This window comes from Macaca mulatta, chromosome 5 (assembly GCF_049350105.2).
Source record: "Macaca mulatta isolate MMU2019108-1 chromosome 5, T2T-MMU8v2.0, whole genome shotgun sequence".
NCBI lineage: Eukaryota > Metazoa > Chordata > Mammalia > Primates > Cercopithecidae > Macaca > Macaca mulatta.
The window spans coordinates 52322863-52350151 of NC_133410.1; the positions used below are offsets into that span (position 1 = coordinate 52322863).

A 27289-nucleotide genomic window follows, 5' to 3' on the forward strand; every position below is an offset into this window, starting at 1 on the left:
CGATAAATCAGGAAATAATATCACTGTTTCATTGCAGAGAGAAATAGGATCTTCCTTCCTCAAAAATACTGATTTTTTTTTCTTTTTCTCCCTTAACTGTGAAATCTACTAAGCCTGTGGGACTTACTTTCAAAGAAGGTACTTATCTTGGAGTCTTGGAGTTTCTGTCTGTTCACATACCAAAGATGTGAGTTGACTCTGAGTTGTCTTCTCTGTGTTGTTTACCCTCTCAATATGATACCTTTTTTTTTTTTTTTTTTTTTTTTTTGTAAAGGAGGTAAGCAGAGGTGTAGCATTTCTGCAGTTTCCAGAGATGCTGTTAGAAATCTCTGATTTAGGACTTCCTCTGAATGAGGACAGAAATGAGAAGATAATCTAGAAATTTTCTTTCTTTTTTTTTTTTTTTTACATAGAGTCTCGCTCTGTTGCCCAGGCTGGAGTGCAGTGGCACGTTCTTGCCTCACTACAACCTCTGCCTCCTGGGTTCACGCCATTCTCCTGCCTCAGCCTCCCCAGTAGCTGGGACTACAGGCGCCCGCCACCATGCCCAACTAATTTTTTGTATTTTTAGTAGAGATGAGGTTTCACCGGGTTAGCCAGGATGGTCTCGATCTGCTGACCTTGTGATCTGCCCGCCTCGGCCTCCCAAAGTGCTGGGATTACAGGTGTGAGCCACCACACCTGGCAATCTAGACATTTTCAAACTTAAGTCATGTTTTAGATAGTGTCAGAAACTTGACTTTTACCTTTCACCCTGGCTCAAATCCATAGTTAGATACACCCTATGAAGGTGCAGTCAATCTTGGTATTCTAGCAGGGCAAAAGGAGGCAGGCTGCAAGTACTTGAGATAACAGCTGGAGTAAAGCTGAAATATGTGAACTCTTAATTCAGATCTATGCAACTTCAAGGGAGAAAAGGAAGAAACAAATTGTTGAAGATGAATCTCACCAAAGGGCAAAGTTTTTCTGGCATCTAGATGGGAATTCAGGAACCAGTAATTCCAGGATATTAAATTAAACCTCTCCCCACTAAACAAATATGCTTTCAAAGTTCAGCTGTGATACGGAGGCCTTCGTCTACTTAAGTGTTTTTTCTTTTTCTTTAATTGGAACACATGCCCAATATTTGAACAGAAGCTAAAATATTATGGTCAACATCAAGGCATTGGATTTATTAGGTATTTCACTGAAGCACTCTATGTATGATGAAATAGGGATCAAAAAAATAAACCTTTTTTTCTCTGACTCTTACATTTTCTGTCTCATTTCAAGTGTAGAGGAAATGCTGACTCGACATTCTGGTAGAGATTTACAAAGCACCTATTGCAGACATTGAGGGATAGCTTTTGATTTAGTTCCCATACCCATCTTTTCCTCAACCTCTTTTCCAATTTGAATTGTCACCTGAAACCACCCTATCCTGGTGCACCTGCTTCATCATAAATAACATTGTGCAAAAGCAGTCACTAATTCAAACACAGTCTGCTGTTTAGAAAAAGGCAGCTTTTCATCTGGCGCTTTAGTGGGTTTGAAACCATTAGGCATGCCTTTCAAATCCATTCATATCGTAAATCACCCAGAGCTTGCTTCCTTGCTGCTGGATCAATGTCAGGCTGAACTTTTTCAGGGTCCTTGGAAGAACATGATCTATCTTTGTGACCAAATTAGCTGCCTCTGTAAGATGTCTTGTCTGTCAACTAACTTTTCAACTTCCCAAATTAATTTTAAGAAAGAACATTCATCTTGTATACCTGGGCTGGGTATATCTTGACTTCCTGTTGGAAGATTTTCCAGCATAACCTGTAATCTATATGCTAATTTTGATGGCTCTACACTTTCTTTTCCCCTGGTTCATTGTTTTAAAACCAGAATCTATTTCCCATTATCTCCCTGCATCTCCTCACATCCTAAAGTGCTGCCTCAATTTATGCAGAAAAGAAAAAGCCCATTTCAATAGCTGTACCCAAGCCAAAATAATTATGATTATTTTATTCTCTTAACTCAGTTTGATTGGTACTACCTGAAAATACAAGAATTCCTTGATTTCTTTTTCTTTTTTCTTTTCTTTTCTTTTTTTTTTTTTTTTTTTTTTTTTTTTTTTTTTTTTTTTTTTTTTTGAGACAGAGTTTTGCTTTTTTTGCCCAGGCTAGAGTGCAATGGCACTATCTTGGCTCACGACAACCTCTGTCTCCCAGGTTCAAGGGATTCTCCTGCCTCAGCCTTCCGAGTAGCTGGGATTACAGGCATGCACCACCATGCCCAGCTAATTTTGTATTTTTAGTAGAGATGGGGTTTCTCCATGTTGGTCAGATGGGGTTTCTCCATGGCTGGTCTCGAACTCCTGATCTCAGGTAATCCGCCCACCTCAGCCTCCCAAAGTGCTGAGATTACAGGTGTGAGTCACCACGCCTGGCCTAAGAATTTCTTGATTTCTAAGGAGCCAGTCTTGAAAGTGTTAGACCAAGGTTACTGTCAGAGCCACCATGTTCTCCTTCCTTGGCGTAGAGAAGTAATATCTAGGTTCTGTACATGGACTTCTAAATCTGGGGTCTGTAAATTCCCTGAAAGTATATGAAAACTGGTGTGTAAATATCTCTGGGGGTGGTGATGGGGAGAGATTTGTGATCTCCCTAAAAAGTTAAGAGCCACTGACTAAATTGAATATATTCTGAGCTGTAAAGAACTGACTTACAAATGCAACTTCATAAGGTGAGAATAGCTTTTGAGATGAACCTGCTCTCTGCTTTATGTATTATTGGTAGGATTTGAACAAAGTCAGCAGCTTTTTCTTATGTCTCATACAAATCTCTTTTTTCTGAAGGAATTAGCTACTTTGAAGTTGGACTTTATGGTAAATTAATGCCAGTATTTAACTTGCTGTTCCATCCACATATTCTAATTTTGGAGAAGAGTCAGTTTTTCCTAAACAAAATTTTTCGTTAGCTGGTCCCCATTGATAGGTATATTGAGTTAGGCAAAATTTGTACTAACGACAGATGGCAGACAGTGGAGAGGCTAGTTTTGAGGCTGTGTTGCAAAGTGTAGAGAGGAGTAAGTTGAGAGTTTATAGGATCTCAGAGACAGAAAATATTAGTTGTGGAAGCTGAAAGGAAAAGATTTGCTGCCAGTAAGGAAGGCATGAGAACTGCACTGACTGAATGAAATAAATAGAAGTTACGGGTTATGAGCAACCTTACCCTGAGCCTTTCTTCCCCTGGAGAAATCGTTAGGAAGTGATTCTTAGAGTTAATAGTGCCCAGGGATAAATACTTGTCTGGATTCTCATGCCCAGTGCTTTGAATATTGGATTTATTTCCTTAACAAGAGCTAAACCAATATTTAGTCTTTTGGTCCTCACTTTTCAATTCCAGAACCAAAGCAGTTAAAACAAAAGACCCAGATATCAAGTCAGGAATACAGAACAAACAGTGGCTCCTGGTGTGTGGTTAACAAGAGGGAAGATACTTTAGAGAAAACAGACTACTATGTTTGTCTTCTTAGCTATTTAGAATTCTGTTCCACAAACAGTGCTTTCTGTACCATTCTGCTGATTTTTCCTTGTGATTATCAAGCGTGTCTATTACACAGGCAGTTGATCCTTCCAAAAACAGCTAGACTGGCCACTTGTTAGACATTGTCCAGCAATGTGTGATGAATAGTGTGAGCCATAATTTTTCTCTTGGTCATTTCTTTCATTAAATTTTTTTTTGCTGGAAATCTATAAAATACACATGAGCAAATATTACTATATTTCATTGAGTCTAAGAGGCTATCCATTGTTAGATGCTCTGTCATTGCATATATCACTTAAAAAGACTGTTAAGTAAACATGTTTTCTTACCATTCAACTGTTTACATACATCCCAGTTTTGAGGATATTTTAATGTTTTTTAAAGTCCACACTAGAATCTCTGGAATCTCTGTGTCTTGATGAGACCATGCTTTGATGGCAAAAGCCAGTAGCTTAAATACTGCTGTTGACAGTTGAACTTTTTAGTAAGAGTAATTAATGGTACTAATACTTCTTTGGAGCACGGATTTATGTAGAACATGTAAAACGTGTGAATTATCCTAATAGCCTACAATTTGAGACAGACTGACAGGATTTTCGTTTAATGATTAAACATCAGAAGTTCAAAGAAGACCATTTGCAGCATATCGTGATGTAGTGTAATAAATTTTGAACCTGGAATCTGAAGACCTAACTCTGAAACCCTACTTGTCCCTTACTCCATGTCTAACCCCAAGCTAGTTATTACAGTTTTTCTGAACCTCAGCTGCTTATGTAGTCAAAAAAAGATGAGGATGCCTGCCAGATGAGGTGGTTGTAGAATCCAGGAAGGCATTTGTAGTCAGTAAACAATTACGCAAATGGAGCCATTGAAATTCTCAGAGCCTTCTGCATCACGGATGTCGTGAGAGAGACCTGGAGGGGGGCTTCAGAGAGTAAAGGGCTGTGACATGTGAAGACATTCTCCAGCACACAGTATCCCATAGTGAGAAGAATTATGACTAACGAAGGAAGAAGGGATTAAGGAATTGAAAAGGTTCTGTCTGGAGTATATGGGGAGGTAGAAAAATAAGACTATTGTGCATAATAAATAAGGGACTGAAGTGACTTGAATCTCAGGAGTTGGTTATTGCTATGTGCAAGGTCAGCAATCAAGGTGGTTTCATGGGAAAATGAAATCAGCTAATTAGCAGCATAACTTTGGGCTTGTTAGAAGGCAGAAAATAGCCTGTGACATAACTCTCTTCTTACAGTTGATTTTTAAGTACAGTAAGCCATAACCCTTATTCATTTACCTCAGTTTGGTTTCTATCGCTATTTGCATTATTTTCTTTTGGTCCCTTGTTGGAGGGAGTTTTCTAAGTATTGATACTTTGCACCTCTTCAAAGAAATACTACGAGTGATATAGTTCCAAAAAACAATACACAGTCTTTTGTCATTGCTCTAATCATAATGCTCTAAGAAGAACCTTGCGCTAAAGAAGATAAGTAGTTTTGTTATTATTTAGGATTTTGGAAGGGATAAGCAAAATTGGAAATAACAGATGGAAAACATACCTGGTGGTGTTGAGGGTTTGAAGATTTCACAGCCATTAAGTGCCAGAATTAGGGCTTCATTAAATCTGAATCTTTGTCTAGATCCGAGCTCTTGTCTACTCTGCAGGAGTAAATAATTAAGAAGTGCAAATACTTGGTGGCTTTTGGTGCTGATTCCTTGAAAACAAAATCTGAGTGGCCCATGACCATTTTGCTTACTGCTAATTAGCCCATGGCCAGAGAGTACTTGATGCAGGGGAGTTCCATCCAGCAGGAGTGCAGCAATGTGCTGTGGCCTCATTACTGGGTCATCTTAGCCTGGTCACCTTACCCCCTTGGGTCTCAGTGTGCACATTTATAAGAAGAGGAGATTGGACTAGATTGTGATGGCACATGGGCTGCGTCTCCTTCCATGACTGTCTGACAGTCATTGCTAATCACTTAGAACCTGCATTCTCCCACTGAGTTACAGCTTGCATATCCTCCTTGCTCATCCTCAGGCCTTTAGACAACCACTTGAATTGATAGCAGTTGGAAAGTGAAATGAAATGTTTTCCAGATCCTGGGCCACGTGATTTCTGTGGTTCCTTTGAATATGATTTTCTGATTTTTTGGAATTTCCAAATCCTGGCCAACCATCTCCCAAAAGTGCTTTGTTAGAATGGTTGTACTAGCAATGAGTAAGTGCTCCAATGAAGGAAACTGTGTGGTTCCTGAAAGAAAAAATCCCGATTCCAAGGGCATGACGTTCCTCATGCTGTATGTGAAGGACACTGTGGTTATAACCATTTAAAGCTTTTTTAAGCCAGAGGCAACCAAATCCAGACAAAGAGTTCTCTCTCAGTTATCTGAGGGAGCTTTTAGGTGCCTCTAATCTCAGGTCCCTGCCTCCTAGTTTGAGGACATTATGAGTTTCTCAGGGCAAGGACAGACTGGCTCTTTTTCTTCCCACCAAGGATGGCCAGTTTGCAATGATCATATTGCACAGGAGTTGTACTCATAGAAACCTGGCAATTTGAAGAGGAAAGAAATGTACCTTGTCTATTGCCTTATAAAATGTTAACATTGAATGATTTATTTATTTAACTGCAGTTCCTACACGTGAGGTCTTGCCAACTAAGGGTGTGTGCAGACTATTTGTGTTAATGTTGTATCCCATAGTGCCTGACCCTTTGGCTGTTATGACTATGTGCTACCTAAAGGAGAGCCATGGAGCCAATGACCCCGGTAGTCACAAATCCCTGTGGATAGAGTGGTTCTCAGTCAACACCTTCTTCCCATTTGTGGCTTTTTCATGGATCCCTTTAAATTGTCCCTCAGCACTGGTTTGTGGAGGGGACAAAGTACCCAGAAATGAAGTTGGTTTTTATTTCCTGTTTATTTCTCTTGATGTTTCTTTTCTCTAATTCTGTTTTCACCGGCCAGGTTGGCTTTGATGATGGATGTTTTCTCTTAATGCCCCACCCCTGGCCGCCCCCTGCTGAGGCACGTGCACAGGTTGTGATGCTCTGTATACCCATCAGCTGTAGCTGGAACAGATGCTCAAGGAGTGATGGATGTGACTTCTCAGACAGGGCTCCACGCCCCTCCCACATTGAGAGGCAAATATCTTTTGGCATCTTGAAAAGAAAGATTAGTCCAGGTTGTGTCCTCCTGCTGCCTCCACACGCCCTGTGCCCGTCAGTCCATGACTTGGAGTATGGCTCCCCCTCATTGTTTGCCTTCTGAAGCCCCCAGTCTCTGCAGCTCTTCAATGCCTCCATTGTGCAGACGTGGTGCCAGAGACTGGGAGTCTGTTCTCAGGGCCGGGTGCCGTCCCTAGGAATTCAAGTAATAACTTAATAGCCTCTGCCGTCTGCAGAGCACCCTCTGACAAGGCCTTTGTGAATTGCAAAGTACACAGATGGAGAGGAGCAACTTATCTCAGGACTGTCACAGTGCTCCTTGTTCCCAAATCAGGTGCCTTCTCAGCCTGCATGTTTATTGAGAACTGAGGCTTTACAAGATACCACCCCACAGCCCCAGGAGAATTTAACACAAAGGGGAGAAAGTCAACAGCATCTGATCTTTCAGTGAAAACTGAGGAGTCTACATGAAATCTTGTGTGTACACGTATGCATATATAAACACGCACACAGTGTACTTTAATTCTAGGCCTACTTTGCAATTTCGTGTTTTCAGCTTCGATTTTGGTTGTCTTCAGGTCCTTCAGATAGATCTTCAGTGTTAGGTAACTTTTCCCAACCAAATTTTAAGGTGTACACATTTCCACCTTAGGAAAATTGTTGACTCCATGCGATAAAGCAATCGAAGTTCAGTTCCCTTGCCCCTTTCACAATCTGATCTGAAGGAGTGACATCTAAATATGACAGCCAGAGACTTGAGTTTAAGTCCAGAGTGGGTCCCTTGGTCTAAGCGTTGTGTGATATTTGATTGAATGGGAGTGGTACTCAAAAGTATGCTTACATGTGGTACTCAGAGAGCAATTTGATTCTTGATGGGCTCTGATATTGTGTCAGAAGCTGAACTACTATTTTAATTGCCTATTCTCTCATTACTGTTAAATCTTGGTGCCTATTAAAGCTTACCTTTATTTTCATACTGCATATTGCTGACATTATGTTTTCTTCTTTTTTATTCCTTTTAGGAAAGTATGCCTCAGACTCCTCCCTTTTCAGCAATGTTTGACAGCAGTGGTTACAATCGAAACCTCTATCAGTCTGCAGAGGACAGCTGTGGAGGGTTGTATTACCATGACAACAACCTCCTCTCCGGATCCCTGGAAGCACTCATCCAGCACTTAGTACCTAATGTGGATTACTATCCAGATGTAGGTATTCATGTTTCTCTGAAACACATCCTTGGCAACGAGTAGAAATTATAGTACAGTAGGCAGGGACCATAGATAATACAGAATTATCTCTAGGTTGCTGAGAATTTTTCTAATAAGAAATTGCATATTGATTATCAAGTGCATTGAAATTAAGTTGAGCCTGGATAAGGATCAGATTTTGGTGTACTGTGCATATCAATTTCTTTTCAGGTTAGTTACTACATTGTAGACAGTCTGATACCATCTAAATGAAGTATCTGTAGAGTTGATTCATGCATATAGCTTAGTCCTTAAATAGAAATGTCAGAGAACTTTGGATGCTCCCAGAATATGTAATGCCTTTTTTGTTTCCAAGACCAGCACTATGCTAAGAAAAGTGAATGTAACCAAGGAAAGTATATGGAAGAGAAAACAAGATTTATGCTCAAGATGTAATTCTTTATAGATTCAACATCAGATGACATGGTTGCTTTGTTTTACCTTGGTAACCTACACTTATATAGCTAGCACTTTCTAATCTTGGGAATTTGTTATATGTTTTCTTAGTCTTTACAGTAATTCCAAGAGGGAAGAGAGGAGAAAACTAATTCAGAGTGTTGAGTATTTGCTCATGGTCTCACTCCCAGCATCAGCAGTCAAACACAGGTTTTCTTTCTGGGACAAATGACTTTTTCCCCTTCCCTGTGCTACAGCTACCTCTATGGAATTGAGCTTAGTAGTAGGAGATTTGCTGAGCAGCTGGTTATTGATAAAGATCTCATGAAAATATCTAGAGACTGCATTCATTTGTCTTTATAAATTTAATGATAACGTTGGGGTGCAAAGGATAGTTCGTGCTTGCCACAGTAATTCACCATAGTGTTTCTTACTGAGTTATCTCTCTGTGTATTTTGTTACATGGCATTTTCAGATATGTTGCCACACAGGGAAAACTTGTAATCAGAAGTAAAAGGAATCCCTTGTTCAGCCCTGTAAGTGTTTATGAGCTAGTAAAGGCGCCTAAGGAAAAAAGAAAAATCCCATGGAATTTGTCTTTTCAATGGGAGTCTGAAATTGTTATAACAAATAAGCACTACTTCATTACTGGCTTCTTGGGAGACAATGTGGTTAAAGAAAAGTATATAGTGTTATATTGTGCTTTATTAAATTGCTTTGCCTTTAAGCAAATAAATAGGTTACTTGAAAGCCTGCCTTTGAATGTTCTGACACAAACACTTTAGTGTGACGTGCTAGACACCCTGGAGAATTCTTGAGTGTTATGTGCATTGGGTAGGTAGGTTTTTTTGTTGTTATTTTTTGTTTGGTTTCCGTTGAGTTACAGAGTATTTGGACACACAACCATGTTTTGTATGGGTAGTATATTCGAGTAAGATTTATCTCTCTGAGCTGCATTTCATTCTTCTTTACTAAAGTGAGTTATGTGTCTTGGTATCCTGGCTCCCTGAGGATGGATGTGAAAATGTGCTCTGAATAATTCCAGGAGCCAAACTTATCCTGTACTTCTGTTATTTTTAGTATGGTTTAAGGGAAAACATACATCAGAAGGTAAAGGAGAAATTAATCTTACACCGTTTTACTACTAGTAGGCATTACTTTTGAAACTGCAGCATATTAACTTGATCAGGAGAACTTAATGAAATAAGATGTATAGTATAAAGGCAAGATATTAATTTTAGAGAGAATGTAACAATGATGACTTTTTTCTCTTGCTGCAGAGAACATACATATTTACCTTCCTACTCAGTTCTCGGTTATTTATGCATCCTTATGAGCTAATGGCCAAAGTTTGCCACTTATGTGTTGAGCACCAGAGACTAAGTGATCCTGATAGTGATAAGGTAATGGTACATTTTTAATATTATAATATTACAGTTTGTTTTATTAGGAATGCTGACTCTATGGCTTAGATTTTTGTGAAGTTGGTTTGTTAAGTAACCAGGGCTTATCCCCAGGCTGAAGTGCATAAATGGCATTGCGGCTATGCAAGGGGAATTGTGAATGGTATAAAGAATAAAGAATACAGAATAAATCAAATGCAGCCTGGGTGCAGGTGGCTCACACCTGTAATCCCAGCACTTTGGGAGGCCAGGGTGGGCAGATCACCTGAGGTCAGGAGTTTTGAGACCAGCCTGGCCAACATGTGAAACCCCGTCTGTACTAAAAATACAAAAATTAGCTGGCTGTGGTGGCACACGCCTGTAATCCCGGCTACTCCGGAGACTGAGGCAGGAGAATTGCTTGAACCTGGGAGGCAGGTTGCAGGGAGCTGAGATTGCACCACTGCACTCCAGCCTGGGGGACAGAGTGAGACTCTTGTCTCAAAAATCAAAGACATTAAAAATTTAAAAATTGAAAAAAGTAAATTAATTAAATGCAATTGAGGATCCCTAGGTCCTGCCTTAAGTTGGTGGCACTTGGCACTGACATGGAGGGAGAGGGGCTGGAGCTTCTTCTTCATCCCTAAAGACTTTGCACTAGAAGTTTCTCAATGACACTGTTTGTAACTATTTATTTGATGTAGTCCATAGTGATAAATATCACTGAATTAGATTTGCTTTTTTTCCCTAGAACCAGATGAGAAAAATTGCACCCAAAATCCTTCAACTCCTCACGGAATGGACGGAAACATTTCCCTATGATTTTCGGGATGAAAGAATGATGAGAAACTTAAAAGATCTGGCTCACCGGATAGCCAGTGGCGAAGAGGTTGGTAACCTGAATTTAGCACGGCCACTGGAATTCCCAGGCAGAGCCTGGGTGGGAAATGGTGCTGAATTATGCATCCTAATCTCCACTGCTTCCTCTCTGTTTTGCCTTTGGGCAAGCCCTCCATATCACATATTGGTCTGTTTGGTATGTCAAGTGAGAATGATTATAACATCCCACTTCAAAGGGATATGATCTAGAGTGTTATGTGATTAATTTGGGGCTATGTCCATGTCAACTCGTGCACAGGATTTATGTTGCAAGTGTGTTTTAATTTTACTTTACTTTTACCTTTTTTCCTTCCAAAAAGGTTTAACACAGCTAGTTAGATAATAAATGGCATGTTAATAGATATAAACACTGGTGGATACACAGTAAATAACATTAATATATTAACCAATGATAAATGGTAGATTAATAAATCATAAATAGAAATAGACATTCTGGGCTGTGGCAGGAAGCAAACAAATATGCTTCTGTTGAGAATGAGTAGAGGAGGACAGGACTGCTGTGGTATGAGTTTAAGTTCCAGGTAAAAGGGAAATACAGCTGGTCATGTGATACTCACTGTCAGAAAAGGGGAAGTATAGTGATTATTGAGGGAATTAAATGAAAAATTTAAAAACTTTCTTCTGAAGAACTTTGTATAGGGTCATAGAATGAGATCCTAGAAACTGTTCTTTATGGTGTTTACAACACCTTCCTGGACAGAAACTGAATTCATAGATTCATGTGTGAATGAGCAAAGGTAATTCTTGGGGGAGGAGAAGACTGAGGAAATGAGGCAAGTCTTCCAGCGCTCAGAAGTTGATTTAAGGATAGAATCTAGTATAGGTGGAGATTAAAAGGAAGTCTCTTAGATAGTCTTTCCTAAATATCACTTCCCTCAGTTGAGCCTTTGATAAGCACTAACTACTAGCTGTGCAAATTCAAGGTTATCCTTTTGGAAGCACGTCTGGAGGGCTGGTATTCTGTGTTGAGACTTGCTGGGCAAGGATGTCCTTGTAGTTTCCATGTTGCAGGTCAACTTCTGGGAACAAGTCGTTTAGGCACAGATACACTTTCACCTGGAAAAAGTAGGTGAAGCATTTGGCAATGATGGTGCATTTCATTCGTCTTAAAATGCATTTTCCATTATGAATAACCTTCCTTGAGAACTCTTTCAGTAGTATGCTGCAGCGTATAACTTGATACCCTATCCTTTTTTTCTGAGACAGAGTCTTGCTCTGTTCCTCAGGCTAGAGTATAGTGTTGTGATCATGGCTCACTGCAGCCTTGACTTCTCCGGCTTAATCAGTCCTCCCACCTCAGCTTCCCTAGTAGCTGGGACTACAGGTGCATACAACTGTGCCTGGCTAATTTTTTCTATTTTTTGTAGAGACAAAGCCTCACTATGTTGCCCAGGCTGGTCTCGAACTTTCAGGCTCAAGCAATCCACTGGCCTTGGCCTCCCCAAAGTGCTGGAATTACAGGCGGCTAGAGTATAGTGTCACCATCATGACTCACTGCAGCCCTGACCTCTCTGGCTTAATCAATCCTCCCACCTCAGCTTCCCTAGTAGCTGGGACTACAGGTGCATACGACTGTGACTGGCTAGTTTTTTCTAATTTTTGTAGAGACAAAGCCTCACTGTGTTGCTCAGGCTGGTCTTGAACCTGTGGTCTCAAGCAATCCACTGGCCTTGGCCTCCCAAAGTGCTGGAATTAAAGGTGTGAGCCACTGTGCCCAGCTGTAATTTTTGTGAGAAAAGGGGAAGTGTATTCTTGAGGAAATTAAGTGAAAAACTTAAAAACTTTCGTCTGAATAACTTTGGGGCTATGTTCATGTCAACTCATGCACAGGATTTATGTTGCAAGTGTGTTTTAATTTTACTTATACCTTTTTTCCTTCCAAAAAGGTTTGACACAGCTAGTTAGATAATAATAAATGGCATCTTAATAGATATAAACATTTTAATACAATTTCTCCCAATTTTACAAAATCAGACTAAAATTATATAAGGCTAGCTCTTGAAAAATGTGTATGGGCTTTCCTGTATTATGTTCTCATGAAAATGGAATTAACCATTTTACTGTTACTTTTTGACATTATATTGTTATGAACTCAAGTGCTCGAGACAGCCATTATTTCTGCCGGGCTGAATGAGTCATTTCCTGAGTCATTGTGCAAGTTATGACGGTTATAATCATTTTGCCAGTTTGCCTATTACAGGTTCCAGCCAAGTATGAATTGATAGGTCCCTTGCTTACAAAGGCAAAAATTAAGCATCATGGTGCAGTTTTGTAGCAAATCTTATATTAGAAGGGTTAGCCTGGGAGTTCCTCGGCAGGGTCAGTGCTGGCTCAGTGACCTTGGTTTATGTATCTGAAGCTGCTCAAAAGATTAGTGACATCATAAGGGCTTTTTCTTGTGTGAAGGCTGAGACCTAAGTCAGACAGTTTTCATTTCAGTTAGGTTGTCTTTAGCTACTTAACATTATATGTCAATCATCTTATCTTCCCTCTATTGCCTTTATAACTTAGTTCTTTCCAAAAGAAACACCTTAAAAATCTTTTTATTTTAAGATAAAATGTTGGTGTTTTGAAAATACCAAATGGATGGTCCTTCTTATTGCGGGAGTCAAAGGGGAAATCATTTCTATCTGTGTTTACCAGATGAAAATTGGTCTTTTTGTTTAACAGAATCAAGCTATTCGAGAGCTGAGTAGAGCAGAGAGAAGGGCCAAACAGCCTTGTGACCCTGGCTTCTTTTCAACACTCCTGTGTTAATAACAGTCTTGATAGAAACCTTGTGAAGTTCAGATGGTTTTGAGCACGAAAAGAGGAGATAAGAAGACAAGCCAGTTCTAACTGAGGAACTGGTTAAACTAAGGGTTGAGTGGAGAGATGTCACCTGCCTTGATCAGGTTGGGTTTCACAGGGAACCTGTTTCTTTAGTTGCTTCTATTCAGTATTCCGTATTCTATTCAGTATTCAGAATTCAAATCCACACTTGCCAGCTGGTTTATCTGAGTGTGTTTTGGCTAGTCCTCTAAATCCTTGCTCCTTCCTCGTCTCTATAAATCATAGAAGTAACTGCCTTGTGTTAATGCCCTTTCAGGTCTGAAACTGTATGACCGATGTCCTTCCTCCAGTTCTTTGGCTATCAGGCTCCTTATCAGTCATGTGCTTAGGTGTCTCCCCTCAGAGAGACCTTCCTTCAGCACCCCAACTATGATCATTCCCTCTCCCATTATTGGCTTTCACTGCTCTTCCCTTCATAGTGGTTCCTAGCACTCTGTGATGAGTCAGTATAGCTGGCCCCCTCTCTGTATTTGTGGGATCTGCATCCATGGGTTCAACCAACCTCAGATTGAAAATATTCAAAAAGTATTAAGTGTGTACCGAACATACATAGCCTTTTTTTCCCTGTCATTATTCCCTAAACAATACAGTATCACAGTGATGTACATAGCATTTATGTTGCATTAGGTATTATAAGTAATGTAGAGATGATTTAAAGTATACAGGAGGATGTGCAGATGTATGAAAATACTATACCATCTTATAGCAGAGATGTGAGAGCATCTGCAGGGAAGTCCTGGAACCAATCTCCCGAGGATACTGAGGGATGACTGTGCTTGCATTTTTGTTGCTTGATTTCCTCTCTAGACCCCATGCTGTGCCCTCTTTGTTCACCTTGGCCTCCTTAACTCCTAGCTCAGTACCTGGCACCTAGTATCCTCTCAGTAGTGTTTGAATGAATGAGTCAATGAATGAATGAATGAACAAATGAATTACTGGAATAGGGAAAAATTATTTCCCTCTACTGGAAGGAATATGAGCCTGGGTTGGGATTTGTTGCTTCTTGCCTGGGACTTTTTTTTTTTTTCCCTTTTGGCAGTCAGTGAATCCAGGTGTGCCCTATATATAATTTAGTCAGGTTCTTCTGAATCTGCCAGGACAGTTCTACATAATTTGGCTTAATATGTTTCTCCCCTGGGGATTTGCCCAAAATGAAGTGGTTTATTAGGACTTGCCTGCAAGAAACATGAAATGAAACTAATGATTGAATTACATGACAAATGACTGTGGTGGATAGAATGCAATTTTCTCTTCCTTAAGGGGCTGGTCTTTATAATAAGAACTTCTATCTTTATTTGCCAGGTAATTACTGTCACTGGCATTTGAAGTTATAAAAAAGAATAAGTACATATTTAGTAATTCATGACTCAGTGAGGAACCGTGCTTAACAACACAAAGCTTGATTTCTCAAATGGAGTCAAATGGCAGCAGGAAACTTTTAAAAGAGGTGGCGTGCATACACTGTCTCCCATGCTCACACACTAGTTGTTGAATAGCTTTCTCCCATACTCTATTACGTACATTTTTCCATGATATTTTGAGGCAGTTTTTTGCTAACAACCTGACTGTACATTCCTCTGCCTCTTCCCCCAATAAATTTTTTTAAAATTGCAGAATAGGCTGGGTGCGGTGGCTCACGCCTGTAATCCCAGCACTTTGGGAGGCTGAAGAAGGCAGATTACTGAGGTTGGGAGTTTGAGACCAGCCTGACCACCATGGAGGAACCCCCATTTCTACTAAAAATACAAAATTAGCCAGGCGGGGTGGCGCATGCCTATAATTCCAGCTACTCGGGAAGCTGAGGCAGGAGAATCTCTTGAACCCGGGAGGCAGAGATTGCAGTGAGCCAAGATCGCACCGTTGCACTCCAGCCTGGGCAACAAGAGTGAAACTCCCCACCTCAAAAAAAAAAAAAAAAAATTGCGGAATGAAAATCTTTCAGCAGATATGCCAGTAAAGTATTGCTTCTCACACTTGGCTTATACAAGGATCAGCTGAGACGCATCTAGATCTTGTGACCCAAATGCACTGCAGACCAAGTCGATCGTAATCTCTGGGGTGGAACCCAGGCTGCCCCCATTCAGCAGTTTGTTCTGCTCATTGCTTCCCAGCTGGTACAATTGTGTGGTACCCTGAAGAGAAGTAATAATTTCTAGCTAAAGTGTTTTCTGTGTGGATCCCGGGAAGGGGTGAGGAAAAGGTGCATGATGTAGGAATGATAGCATGCATGGAATAGCAGCTGAGGCACAGAATAATGAATATTTTAAAGTGAGTTGTTGGCTTTTTTTTTTTTTTTTTGAGACGGAGTCTTGCTCTGTCGCCCGGGCTGGAGTGCAGTGGCCGGATCTCAGCTCACTGCAAGTTCCGCCTCCCAGGTTCTCGCTATTCTCCTGCCTCAGCCTCCCGTGTAGCTGAGACTACAGCCCCCCGCCACCTCGCCCAGCTAGTTTTTTGTATTTTTTAGTAGAGACGGGGTTTCACCGTGTTAGCCAGGATGGTCTCCATCTCTTGACCTCGTGATCCGCCCGTCTCGGCCTCCCAAAGTGCTGGGATTACAGGCTTGAGCCACCGCGCCTGGCCTAGAGTTGTTGGGTTTTTTTAAGTGAAAATAACTTTCTTGTGCATGTCTCATGCCTGTGTTATCCAAGAAATCCCATTCTGTGGGAAAGCTTTAAAACATTTTATTTTTAACATGTCAAGTAATATAGGAATATATTCACTTGGATTTTGTTCGAAAATTCATACAAAGCAAAAGAGGCCAAAAAACTTCCATCAATCCAACTTCTCTCTTAAAGGTAACAGCTGTTGTCAATTTTGTGTGTATCCTTCCAGAGCTGCTCCTACGTATACAGGTCTTCATAGAAAGTAGTGTGTATGGCTTTTGTTCCCATGTGTGTTTACCTAGTATTTTTCACCCTGCTTGTTTTCTCTCTTATGTCTTGGAAACCTTTCCATGTCAGTGCAGGTAGCTGTATCTTCTTTCAGCTGCTACACAGTAGTCCGGTATGTGATTGGGCCATGTTTCTTTTTCTTTTTAATAACTATTCTATTGGACACAAACAAGTTAAATTTGTTTATACCGAAAACTCAGCATTTTCTGAGAAAGACTTAGCAAAGAAGATTAAGTCCCTTCTTCATATCAAGCTCTGTTTAGTAAAGTAGTAACATATAGTTGTGAGTTGCTCTTGTAAACAGGCTTTACTGACTGTGAAACTTCAACTTTGTAACACGTATTTTCTACTCTGCACTTGTTCTAGCCAAAAGGCTGAGAAGGGATTCTACCCCGGATAGTATATGCTATAACTAAGGTATCTCCAAGAAGGTGTTCAGAAACCAGTTTGAGTAATACACTGGGAAATATTTGCATAATTATTAGAAGTAGTATCTAACTCTCATGTAGTCATTTGTTATGACATTTGGGACAAAGGACTGAATAAAACAGTTGAAGTTGATAGATTTTGTTTGTTTGCTTGCTTTGTTTGTTGAGACAGGTTCTCGCTTTCTTACCCAGTCTGGAGTGCTGTGGCACCATCAGAGCTCACCATAGCATCCACCTCCCTGGCTCAAGCAATCCTCCCACCTCAGTTTCCCCCAAGTTACTGGGACTGCAGGTGCCCAGCTAATTTTTAAATTTTTGTAGAGGCCAAGCATGGTGGCTCATGCTTAATAATCCCAGCATCTTGGGAAGCTGAGGTGGGCAGATCACTTGAGGTCAGGAGTTCGGGACCATCCTTGCTAACATGGCGAAACCGCATCTCTACTGATACAACAACAAAAACAAAACAAAACAACAACAACAACAAAAAATTAGCTGGGTGTGGTGGCACACACTTGTAATCTCAGCTACTCAGGAGGCTGAGGCACGAGAATTGCTTGAACCTGGGAGGTGGAGGTTGCAGTGAGTTGAGATTGCACCACTGCACTCCAGCCTGGGCAACAGAGTGAGATTCTGTCTCAGTCAACATATAAATAAGTTTTTGTGGAGACGGGGTCTCACTATGTTGTCTCGATCTCATGGGCTCAAGGGATCCTCCTGCCTCATCCTCCCAAAGTTCTGGGATTACAGATGTGAGCCACCATGCCTGGACATAGATTTTTAATGTAACTCAAGTTTATAAAAGTAAAAGAGAAGGGGGAAATAGGAATGAGAGATTTGAAATAACCCTCAACTCATCCTTGAACAGCTTTGAATTCCAAAAAAGAGACATTTCTCTTGAGTGACAAACATACTACCAAATAGCATTTTCTAAACTGATAGCCTAAATGCTGTATGGAAGGTGGGATTTTTGACGGTTCAATTTTTAAGTACATAGGTGTTTCATTAGTGATTTCAGGGTGATCCATGACTGTAGAGAAAAATAGAGGTCATCTAATGGACCAGTTTAAATAACTCAGCAGAATATACACTAACAAATAGAGAAGAAAAGGAAAAGAAATCTGTGTATGCTTTTTACACCTTGACTATGCAAGAATTAACCATTTCCAAATATGTTGTTATTCTCCTCATAAGCAAATATCTCTTCGTTTGTGTTTTTGTAATATACTGTAATAAACAAAATTGCTTCTATTAAAAAAAAAAACTGTGGCTCTTATACTTGTAGGTAAATGCCATTTAATTTTCAGATAATTAATCTCAGCAAATGATATTGTGGTATTTTTTTAAAAGGCAATGGAGCCATAAACCTAGGCCTTTCTATATCTGTAGGTTTACTGGGGCCATCCTCTTTTCGAGATTTAACCTAAGGACCGTGTTAGCATTGAATCAGCCTGTGTGCCTTTCTCTGATACAGGCATCATAATTTACCTGGAAGAATACTGTTTTGGAAATTTTTGGCTACAAAAGGAAGACTAAATGGACTCTGCAACTTGTATCATAGCTGTGCCCTGGGATTGATGGATTGTGAAGTCATTTCTTGATTTAACAAATGTTTTAAAATCAGGAGGTTGACAGTTATCTAAACTACATGCAGTGCTTTTTTAAACCAGTTTATCTTATGCATGAGGCTGCAGCATAATGAAGTAGCAAACAAAGTGGCACCTGGGAGTAGTGTTGCAGGGATAATTGCCACATGGAAGAGTTCGGTTGTGAACATTAATAGTGAGTCATGAGTACAAAAGAAATGAATATGAGCCCAGTGGAGGTCAGATGCCAGAAATGAATATCTGCTGCTTCCTCATGGTCATCCACATTTTATGTGTAAGTCAAGAAGGTGGTAGGCTGGACGTGGTGGCTTACACCTGTAATCCCCACACTTTGGGAGGCCGAGGCAGGCGGATCACAAGGTCAGGAGTTCAAGACCAGCCTGGCTAATATAGTGAAACCCTGTCTCTACAAAAATACAAAAATTAGCCAGGCGTGGTGGTGCATGCCTGTAATCCCAACTACTCGGGAGGCTAAGGCAGGTGAATCACTTGAACCTGGGAGGCGGAGGTTGTAGTGAGTGAGCCAAGATCCTGTCACTGCACTCCAGCCCAGGCAACAGAGCAAGACTCGTCTCAAACAAAACAAAACAAAACAAAAGCAAAAAGAAGGTGGTTCGAGGGGGTGAGTGGGAAGTAATGGTATATTTCTGCTAGGTAGCCAGACTGATGCGATTGAGAATGATAGGACTAGAGAAATCAAGAGGGTGGCCCTAAAGAAAAAGTGTTAGGAGAAGGATGCATTGACTTGCGATCAATGTATTTCAACCCACCAGCAGTAAACTGTACATTTCTTTGCTGGAACAGAGGACAGTCAGTTATACTTAGTACTCATTATACTGGATTCCCTCAAAAGGTAATCTAGATTGTCACTGTAGTGTTTTCATGGCCCAACCTGAATTGTACTCTCAGTTGCAACCCCAAAGAAGAACTAAATCTTACAGGTTTGAAAATGCCTCATGCATGTGTCTCAAACTGTTAGAGCTAGCCAAATCTTCCTGTAACTTCCCTTAACCAAGTTGATTCTCCAGTGTCCAGGTAAAATCATTTGAGGACGTAGTCTCTGAGTTTGCATAGTGGCAAAACCAGACATGCAGAGCACGGATGTAATTCTTCGCTTATTCCCTAGCAGACATACAGAAAGAATGTCCAGCAGATGATGCAGTGTCTGATCCGCAAACTTGCTGCACTCAGCCAGTACGAAGAAGTCCTGGCAAAAATCAGCTCCACATCCACAGATCGACTCACAGTTCTCAAGACCAAGCCACAGTCCATACAAAGGGATATCATTACTGTCTGCAATGACCCTTACACGTTGGCCCAGCAGCTGACTCATATAGAGCTGGTAAGGCTGTTATCATCTTTGCCCTTTACAACCACGGATTTGCTTTGCTTTGGCAACCAGACAATATATTTGTCAACAGTAATGTCACAGGAGAGGTTAGAATAATCCAAGTGGGAAATCATCTGAGACAGCTGAAACATACCGTGTTTATGGATTTGAGTATGAATGCTTCTGATATTCTGGGGATTCGCTTGTAAATAAATACTAAACAAGGCTGAAGAGCAAAGAGTTTATTGACCTTCTTCACCTTCTGCCTCTAATCAGTTTTTCCAAAACCTGCTCAGCCTTTCGCTATCTTGTGGAATATTGACGCAAGCAGAAAATTGCCTCTGCACAGACCTTGATGATGAAAGTATTTCGGGTTAAAGGCTTATTTTATAATCTTCATTAAGAAATGGGAGGTGGTGCCAAAAGTCATAGAGGGAGTTGACAGTCCATTTCTTTTCACTTTCTTTAATACTGTTGACCTTCTGGGTTTGTGTTTCAGGAGAGGCTCAATTATATTGGGCCGGAAGAATTTGTTCAGGCGTTCGTGCAGAAGGGCCCTTTGGATAATGACAAGGTAATCAGTCTACCCAAAGGTCAACGCTGAAACCAGAAATGGGATTTCTCAGTCTGTGATAGTGGGTATAAGGGACAGAAGTTAGACCTATATTCGGTTTTAGATTTTAAAATCAGAATTTTTTTTTTTTTTCCATCAGCCATGTCTGATTCATTGCAGTTTTCTTGAGCGAGGTCTCCAAGCTCCTTTACAATTTTGCCCCATCACTAACTTGTAGCCTCTTCTTCCTCCTTATTGGGAAATTTAGTAGGACCTTTACAGCAAGTAGATGCAGGCATTTGTGGTGATGAAAATAGGCGAGGAAAGCATAATGGTTTTAGCAGATTAAGAATCTGCTGAGAAGGTTCTGCCCATAATTCAACAATAGCAGGGGCAGGAAAGACAGGATGCACATCCAGCTTGCTGAGTAAAGGGCTTGACCGCTTTGCCTCTTGTTTTAAGGTGAATCTCTCATGAGAGGTTTATTGCCTAGGTGCAGCCCACTATTAAAGAAATGAATGCTGGGCGTGGACTGTCAAATCAGTGTACACATATAAGAAATTTTTTTCTTCCAGTGACCTGGAAGCATTTTGAATTGTTAGGCAAAGACTACAACACCCGCTGATGAAAGCCCCCTTCTGGGAGTAGGGGCAACAGCTGTTTTCCGGACTTAGAATAGTGTCTCCTAATACAGGAAGTGAAGAATTTGTTTTGCCATAGAAGGCTAGTGGACTTTTTGTTTGTTTGTTTCTTTTGGAAGGAAGGAAAGAGGGGTGTAATTAGCCTCTTCAAGCTGGCCTTGAACTTCAAGATGAGATGAACTTTTTTGCCTTTGAACAATGTGTTACTCACCCTACTGAAGACCATGATGGTGTAGACTTCTGTTTATCTACTTGAAAGACACTTAGTTTGTTGCAACATTATGTTGTAAAATGTTGTCCTATGCTTCATTTTAAGAGAAAAATTTCTACTCCTCTGTACTGGTAGCCACTTTTTGCTGTATCGATTTTAGCAGTTGGTATTTGCACTCCATTAACTGAGTCAGGATTGTTTTGGAATGCAGCCAGAACTCTTCCTCTGAATCGTGTTTCTGAAGATACAATCCAGACTAACTTAGTTTCTCGGGAAGAGGGGTTAGGGACACTTTTTTTTTTTTTTTTTTTTTGGAGGCTGAATCTCACTCTGCCACCCAGGCTGGAGTGCAATGGCGTGATCCCAGTTCACTACAACCTCCACCTCCCGGGTTCAAGCGATTCTCCTGCTTCAGCCTCCCAAGTAGCTGGGATTACAGGCATGCGCCACCATGCCCAGCTAATTTTTTGTGTTTTAGGAGAGATGGGGTTTCACCATATTAACCAGGCTGATCTCGAACTCCTGACCTCTGGTGATCCACCCGCCTCAGCCTCCCAAAGTGTTGGGATTACAGGCGAGAGCCACTGCGCCCGGCCTAAGGACACTTTTATAAATGCATCAGAGTACATTTCTAGACCTCAGGTGTTTCACTGGACAATCCTAAAGGACTTCGATATTTCTGTGAGGATAATCAAGAATGCCAGTGATTGTCTTTCTCTTTCTGTTGTTCTAAAAAGCTTGCCTAATCCATAAACTGAGAATAAAGGCTCGTATTTCACAAAATGAGAGTCCAATACGTTCTTTTTTTCCTGTAACTCATCCACTTACTTTGTTTTCTCTAAAGAGTTGCTACAGTGAACGGAAGAAAACACGAAACTTAGAAGCTTACGTGGAATGGTTTAATCGCCTCAGCTACTTGGTTGCTACAGAAATCTGTATGGTGAGGAAATGAATTTTCTGTCTCCTAGCTCTCAATATTATTTTTTCCTACTTATTTTAGAACTGTTGGGCCTTTATACTGGATAACTGCCCTCCATTGTCTTTTACTATATAGCCTGTTAAGAAAAAACACCGAGCAAGAATGATTGAGTATTTCATTGACGTAGCTCGGGAGTGTTTTAACATTGGCAACTTCAACTCCTTGATGGCGATAATCTGTGAGTATTTTGTGGAGGATACATGTCCTTTATCTTTACGAATCCTATAAAGTGACCCACAGAAAATTTGCAAATAGTATGGTTTTGTTAGTACAGACTGTATTTTTAAATCCTGAGTTACTTGAGAATGTCCAAGATGCTTTAAATAGGCAAATGGGTGCGAGTAGGTGTGTAATCTTTCTTAAGTATGCAAGAATTCTTGGAATGTTTTAAGTTAACCTTAGCTAAATATTCATCTACAAAGACTTGTAGTTAAGATACTTGTCTAAATAAAGAGTTTTAAAAAGCATTTTGGCAGCTTGCATATCAAGTATTGTAGAAATAATGATCCAAGACTCAATTATCTGATTCCTTGGACAAGAGGGTGGCCTAAGAAACTGGCACATTTTCTAACTGTTCAGGTTTCTAGTACTTATCACCCGCAGACCTTATTACTCTAGTATACAAACTCACTCCTCTATATTATGGAGGTTTTAACATCAGAGACCGTGTTTCTTTCCTTTCATTCTATAAATATGTGTGGTAACAATATGTCTTAGTTGTTCCAATTTATACCTGTTGTCTTGCCTTAATTATTGATAATAGCTTTTGATAATAATTCTTTCATTAAAAAGTGTCCTAGTTTGTATGATCAATTATATGGCCATCTTTCAAATTGTAGGTGCTCAATAAACATTTCAATAAAAGAATAGGCCGGGCACAGTGGCTCATGGCTATAATCCCAATACTTTGGGAGGCCAAGGCGGGCGGATCATGAAGTCAGGAGATCGAGACCACCCTGGCCAACATGGTGAAACCCTGTTATCTACTAAAAATACAAAAATTAGCTGGCCATGGTGGTGCATGCCTGTAGTTCCGGCTACTCAGGAGGCTGAGGCAGGAGAATCGCTTGAACCAGGGAGTCGGAGGTTGCAGTGAGCTGAAATCATGCCACTGCATTCTAGCCTGGCGCCAGAGCAAGACTCCGTCTTAAAAAAAAAAAAAAAAAAAAAAAAGAGAGAGTTGAGGTCTTTTTGAAGGATCAGTTTAAAGCTAGAGAATCTACCAAATTTAATTCAAGAATCTTAATTTAATAAATTCTCCCTTCCACCAATTTATTTTTCCATTTTGTTTACATACCATTTCTTCTTTCTCTCCCCCCAGAAAAATACTGGCCAAGTCTCAGCTTATTATTTATCTGACTAACTCCATGAAAATAGCAAACAGAAAGATTATCTGAATCAGGGACTGAAAGGCTCACAGTCTAGATAATAGATTACTTAATTTCCCTCCTCTACTAGTAAGAAAATGTCAAGGCAAGCCATAGCATCAGAGAAAATGTTTGTAATACATAGAGCTGACAAATAACTTGTATCCAGAATCTATAAAGAACCCTGCAAATCAATAAAAAGACAAATAACCCAGTGAAAAAAAGGCCAAAAGACTGAAACAGATATGTCATGCAAGAAGATACTGTATATTAATGGCTAACGAGTATCTGGAATGGTGTTCCACATCATTAGTCATCAGAGAAATACAAATTAAATTGCAGCAAAATATTAATACCATTGCATGCACTAGGATGACTGGAATTTTAAAAACTGGTTACACCAAATAGTGTTGAAGATGTGGAACAAGTGGTGCTCTTATTATACATTATTGGCAGGAGTATAAAATGGTACTACTGCTTTGGAAAACTGTTCAGCAGTTTCTTATAAGGTTAAACATATTTATACCCTGCAATGCAGAGATTGCACACACCTATGTATTTACTCCATGGAAATGCAAACACATGTCCACAGGAAGATTTGTAAAAGAACGCAGCTTTATTCATAATTGCCCAAGACTGGAAACAATCCAAATGCCCGTTTACAAATGAATGGCTAAATAAATTGTGGCATATTAATACAATGAAATACTGTTCGGCAATAAAAATGAACAGTTGATACGTATAAGTAACATGGATTAGTTTTAGAGTCATTATGTTGTACAAAATAAGCCAGAGACAAGAGTAGATACCATATGATTTCATTGATACGAAGTTCTAGGACAGACAAAACGAATCTGTGGTTTTAGGTAGCCAGTGTTCTGATTCCTGTGGTGGTGGGGAGGTGACCAGAAGAGGGTCCAAAGGTGACCAGAAGAGGCCCAAGAGCTTTCTGGGATCATGAAATGTGCTACTTTATCTTGATTGGAGTGGTAATACATGCACTTACACATTAGTCAAAATTCATCTAATTATGTGTTTAAGGTCTGTGTAGTTTTTGTATGTAAATTGTACCTCAATTAAGAAGCAATCTCCCACTTCTTGTCCTTAAAATATGAATGTTGGTGGCATGGAGTTAATACATGTACTCATTTAGGCTAGCGTGGGTTCCTTTTCTGTATAACAGCCACTGTAATATTTTTCTGAATAGTTATAGTACGTAAAGTATCCTTCAGGAGAGGCAGCCTGGCTTGTTGGAGTGCGTGTGGGTTATGGTGTTAGCTCCGTGTGAGCTTCCATCTCTGTTACTTGTTAACTGGATATCCTTGGGAAAATGTCTTACTCCTTGGAACTGTAGCATATTTTTTAAGAATGTTGAGGGGATATATGAGATAATACACACAAAGCATGGTTGACACATTAGTTTCTAGGTCAAGGGTCAGCAAACTATGACCCGTGGGTCAAATATGGCCCACCACTGGTTTCTTTATGACCAGCGAGCTAAGAATGGTTTTTATCTTTTTAAATGATTGAAAAAAATGAAAATAATAATATTAACATTTCTGACATGTGACTGTAATATAAATTCAGATTTCAGTGCACATAAAGTTTTACTGGAATACAACCATAACCATTTGTATATGTAGTTATTTCCATAACTGGATGATGGCTGTTTTTGCACGACAGTGATAGTGTCTTGTAGTGATGACACAGACTATATGGCCTAAAATGCTTACTCTCTTTCCCTTTATAGAGAAAATGTGTTCACCTCTGCACAGAGTCAATGGTAGCATTTATGCTGTTTCTCGACTCAGAATTTGCAAAAAAAAAAAAAAAAAAGTACAATTGAAGTTTGTTACTTACTAATTTTAGAATTCTCACTTAGTAATGAATGCTTTTTAGAAGTATATGTTTATGGTTTTTCTTATTTCTTTCAATTTTCCTTTTTTCTTCCCCTCCATTTCAAATGGGAAGCTGGTATGAATATGAGCCCAGTCTCTCGACTAAAAAAAACTTGGGCCAAAGTGAAGACTGCAAAATTTGACATTCTTGAGGTATGTGAAGCCGATGTTTTGCTGTTAAGTAACGCTTGACACCTGGAAAGTGGAATTCCTTTATGTGGTCTTGCCTCTCCTTCAGACTATGACAGAGGAAAAAGCCCATCCATCTTTACAGACCCCGGGAAAGGAAAGTGGGTAGAATTGGAGAGGAAAATAAATCAGGTTATGTACTGGTTGTTTTATAGGTAGAGATGTCCATTCTGGGGTTAATTGACTGGGGAAATAGTGAGCTGTCAGTCATATCACCTTATATGCCAGAATGGAATTTCGGTCCTGAGCAGTTGAGAGTTTTACTTCACTGTGAGCCTATTAGCTTCATTTATCTTCAGTGTCTCAGGGGAAGTGTTCCCCATCCCCAGAGTAACATTTATTCATCCTTTCAGCAATTTAGCTGATCTGTGAAAAAGCCCTTCCCATACAATTCTGAGGATAGTAAGAATTGTGGCCAGGCGCAGTGGCTCATGTCTGTAATCCTAGCACTTTGGGAGGCTGAGGCAGGAGGATCACCTGAGCCCAGGAGTTCAAGACCAGCCTGGGCAACGTGGCGAAACCCCACCTCTATGAAAAATACAAAAAATTAGCCGGGTGTGGTGGCACGTGCCTATAGTCCCATCTACTTGCAGGGCTGAGGCAGGAGGATTGATTGAGCCTGGAAGGTGGGAGCTGTCGTGAGCCAAGATCACACCACTACATTACAGCCTGGGTGGCAAAGTGAGACCCTATCTCAAAAAAAAAAAAAAAGAAAGAAAAAAAAATCGTGTGCCAGAGTATGTGTATTTGAATCATATTCATCTGAGCACTACCTTGGTGTGCCAGTGCTTTGAATTACCATCTTTGGAGATAAGAAGAAAGCGTTCTTTCCCAAGTTTTCTCCCAAATTGGAAATTATCATTATACCTATTATTTTATGATCTATTCATACAACCCAATACATCTCTTTTCCTTCTTGCAAATGATATGCTTCAATTATTTGTGCATGATTTGTCACTACAAAGTGTGTTGGATCACTATACATGGCTAACCATCAGTGGGCCCATTGACCTTCAGAAGCAAACAGGAAATTTTTCTAATGCTGGTGTTTGACTCTTATTAGTTTTACGTCTAAGCTCAACAATTAGCCTAGAAAGAATGTAGTTTAGGTTTAACATTATTGAAGCTGACATCAGCTCACATAATTACACCAAACTTCAGGAAAGAAAACACTTGTGCAATGTGTGTCATGTGCATTTGTGTGTATGAGAAGGATAAATCATATTCCTACTGAGTTTCCTAACTAATTTTGAATTTCATATGTAACTAAATGTGTGATCTCATAAACTTCCTACAGAAGTTTACAATAAATAAAGAGTTAATATTCTTCTGTCTTTTATCTATAGCATCAGATGGACCCTTCAAGCAATTTCTATAATTATCGAACAGCTCTTCGTGGAGCAGCACAAAGGTCTTTAACTGCTCATAGTAGTAGAGAAAAGGTATGTACTTAAAGTCTTTCTTACGGTAGACTTGCTGTGTTTTATACTGAAATGCTATGTGAACTACTACACTGAAGCTTTTTTACTTGTTGAGATTTAAGAGAGACATGTACTCTAGAAATGATACCACTTGCCACACAGAGACGGTGAGTGCTACCAGAAAGTTTGTTAGACTGGATATTGCTGTGTTATTATTACATTACTTACATAATTACTCTGTAGTGCCTCTTAATTGTGTTTCAAGCAATACATTAAGTCATATGTTAAGATGACTAATAGCATTAAAGAGTAATTTAGTTTAATGGAAAATAGACATTTAAGCTCTGC

General features: G+C 40.0%; 1 protein-coding gene across 5 annotated transcripts in view; it reads left to right on the top strand.

Moving 5' to 3' along the window:
• The window catches only part of RASGEF1B (RasGEF domain family member 1B), a 45197-nt gene that overhangs the window by 4842 nt on the left and 13066 nt on the right, over window positions 1-27289 (top strand). For 3 of the 5 annotated variants that reach the window (XM_078002636.1, XM_015138432.3, XM_028848467.2), the window contains exons 2-10: window positions 7695-7877; window positions 9596-9718; window positions 10449-10586; window positions 19479-19694; window positions 20182-20256; window positions 21932-22027; window positions 22142-22244; window positions 25405-25484; window positions 26867-26962. In XM_078002636.1, coding sequence (XP_077858762.1) covers window positions 7701-7877; window positions 9596-9718; window positions 10449-10586; window positions 19479-19694; window positions 20182-20256; window positions 21932-22027; window positions 22142-22244; window positions 25405-25484; window positions 26867-26962 — 1104 coding nt within the window. In that variant the 5' untranslated portion in view covers window positions 7695-7700. The remainder of the gene's footprint in view (window positions 1-7694; window positions 7878-9595; window positions 9719-10448; window positions 10587-19478; window positions 19695-20181; window positions 20257-21931; window positions 22028-22141; window positions 22245-25404; window positions 25485-26866; window positions 26963-27289) is intronic. The other 2 variants (XM_015138433.3, XM_078002637.1) reach the window with 1 other exon arrangement.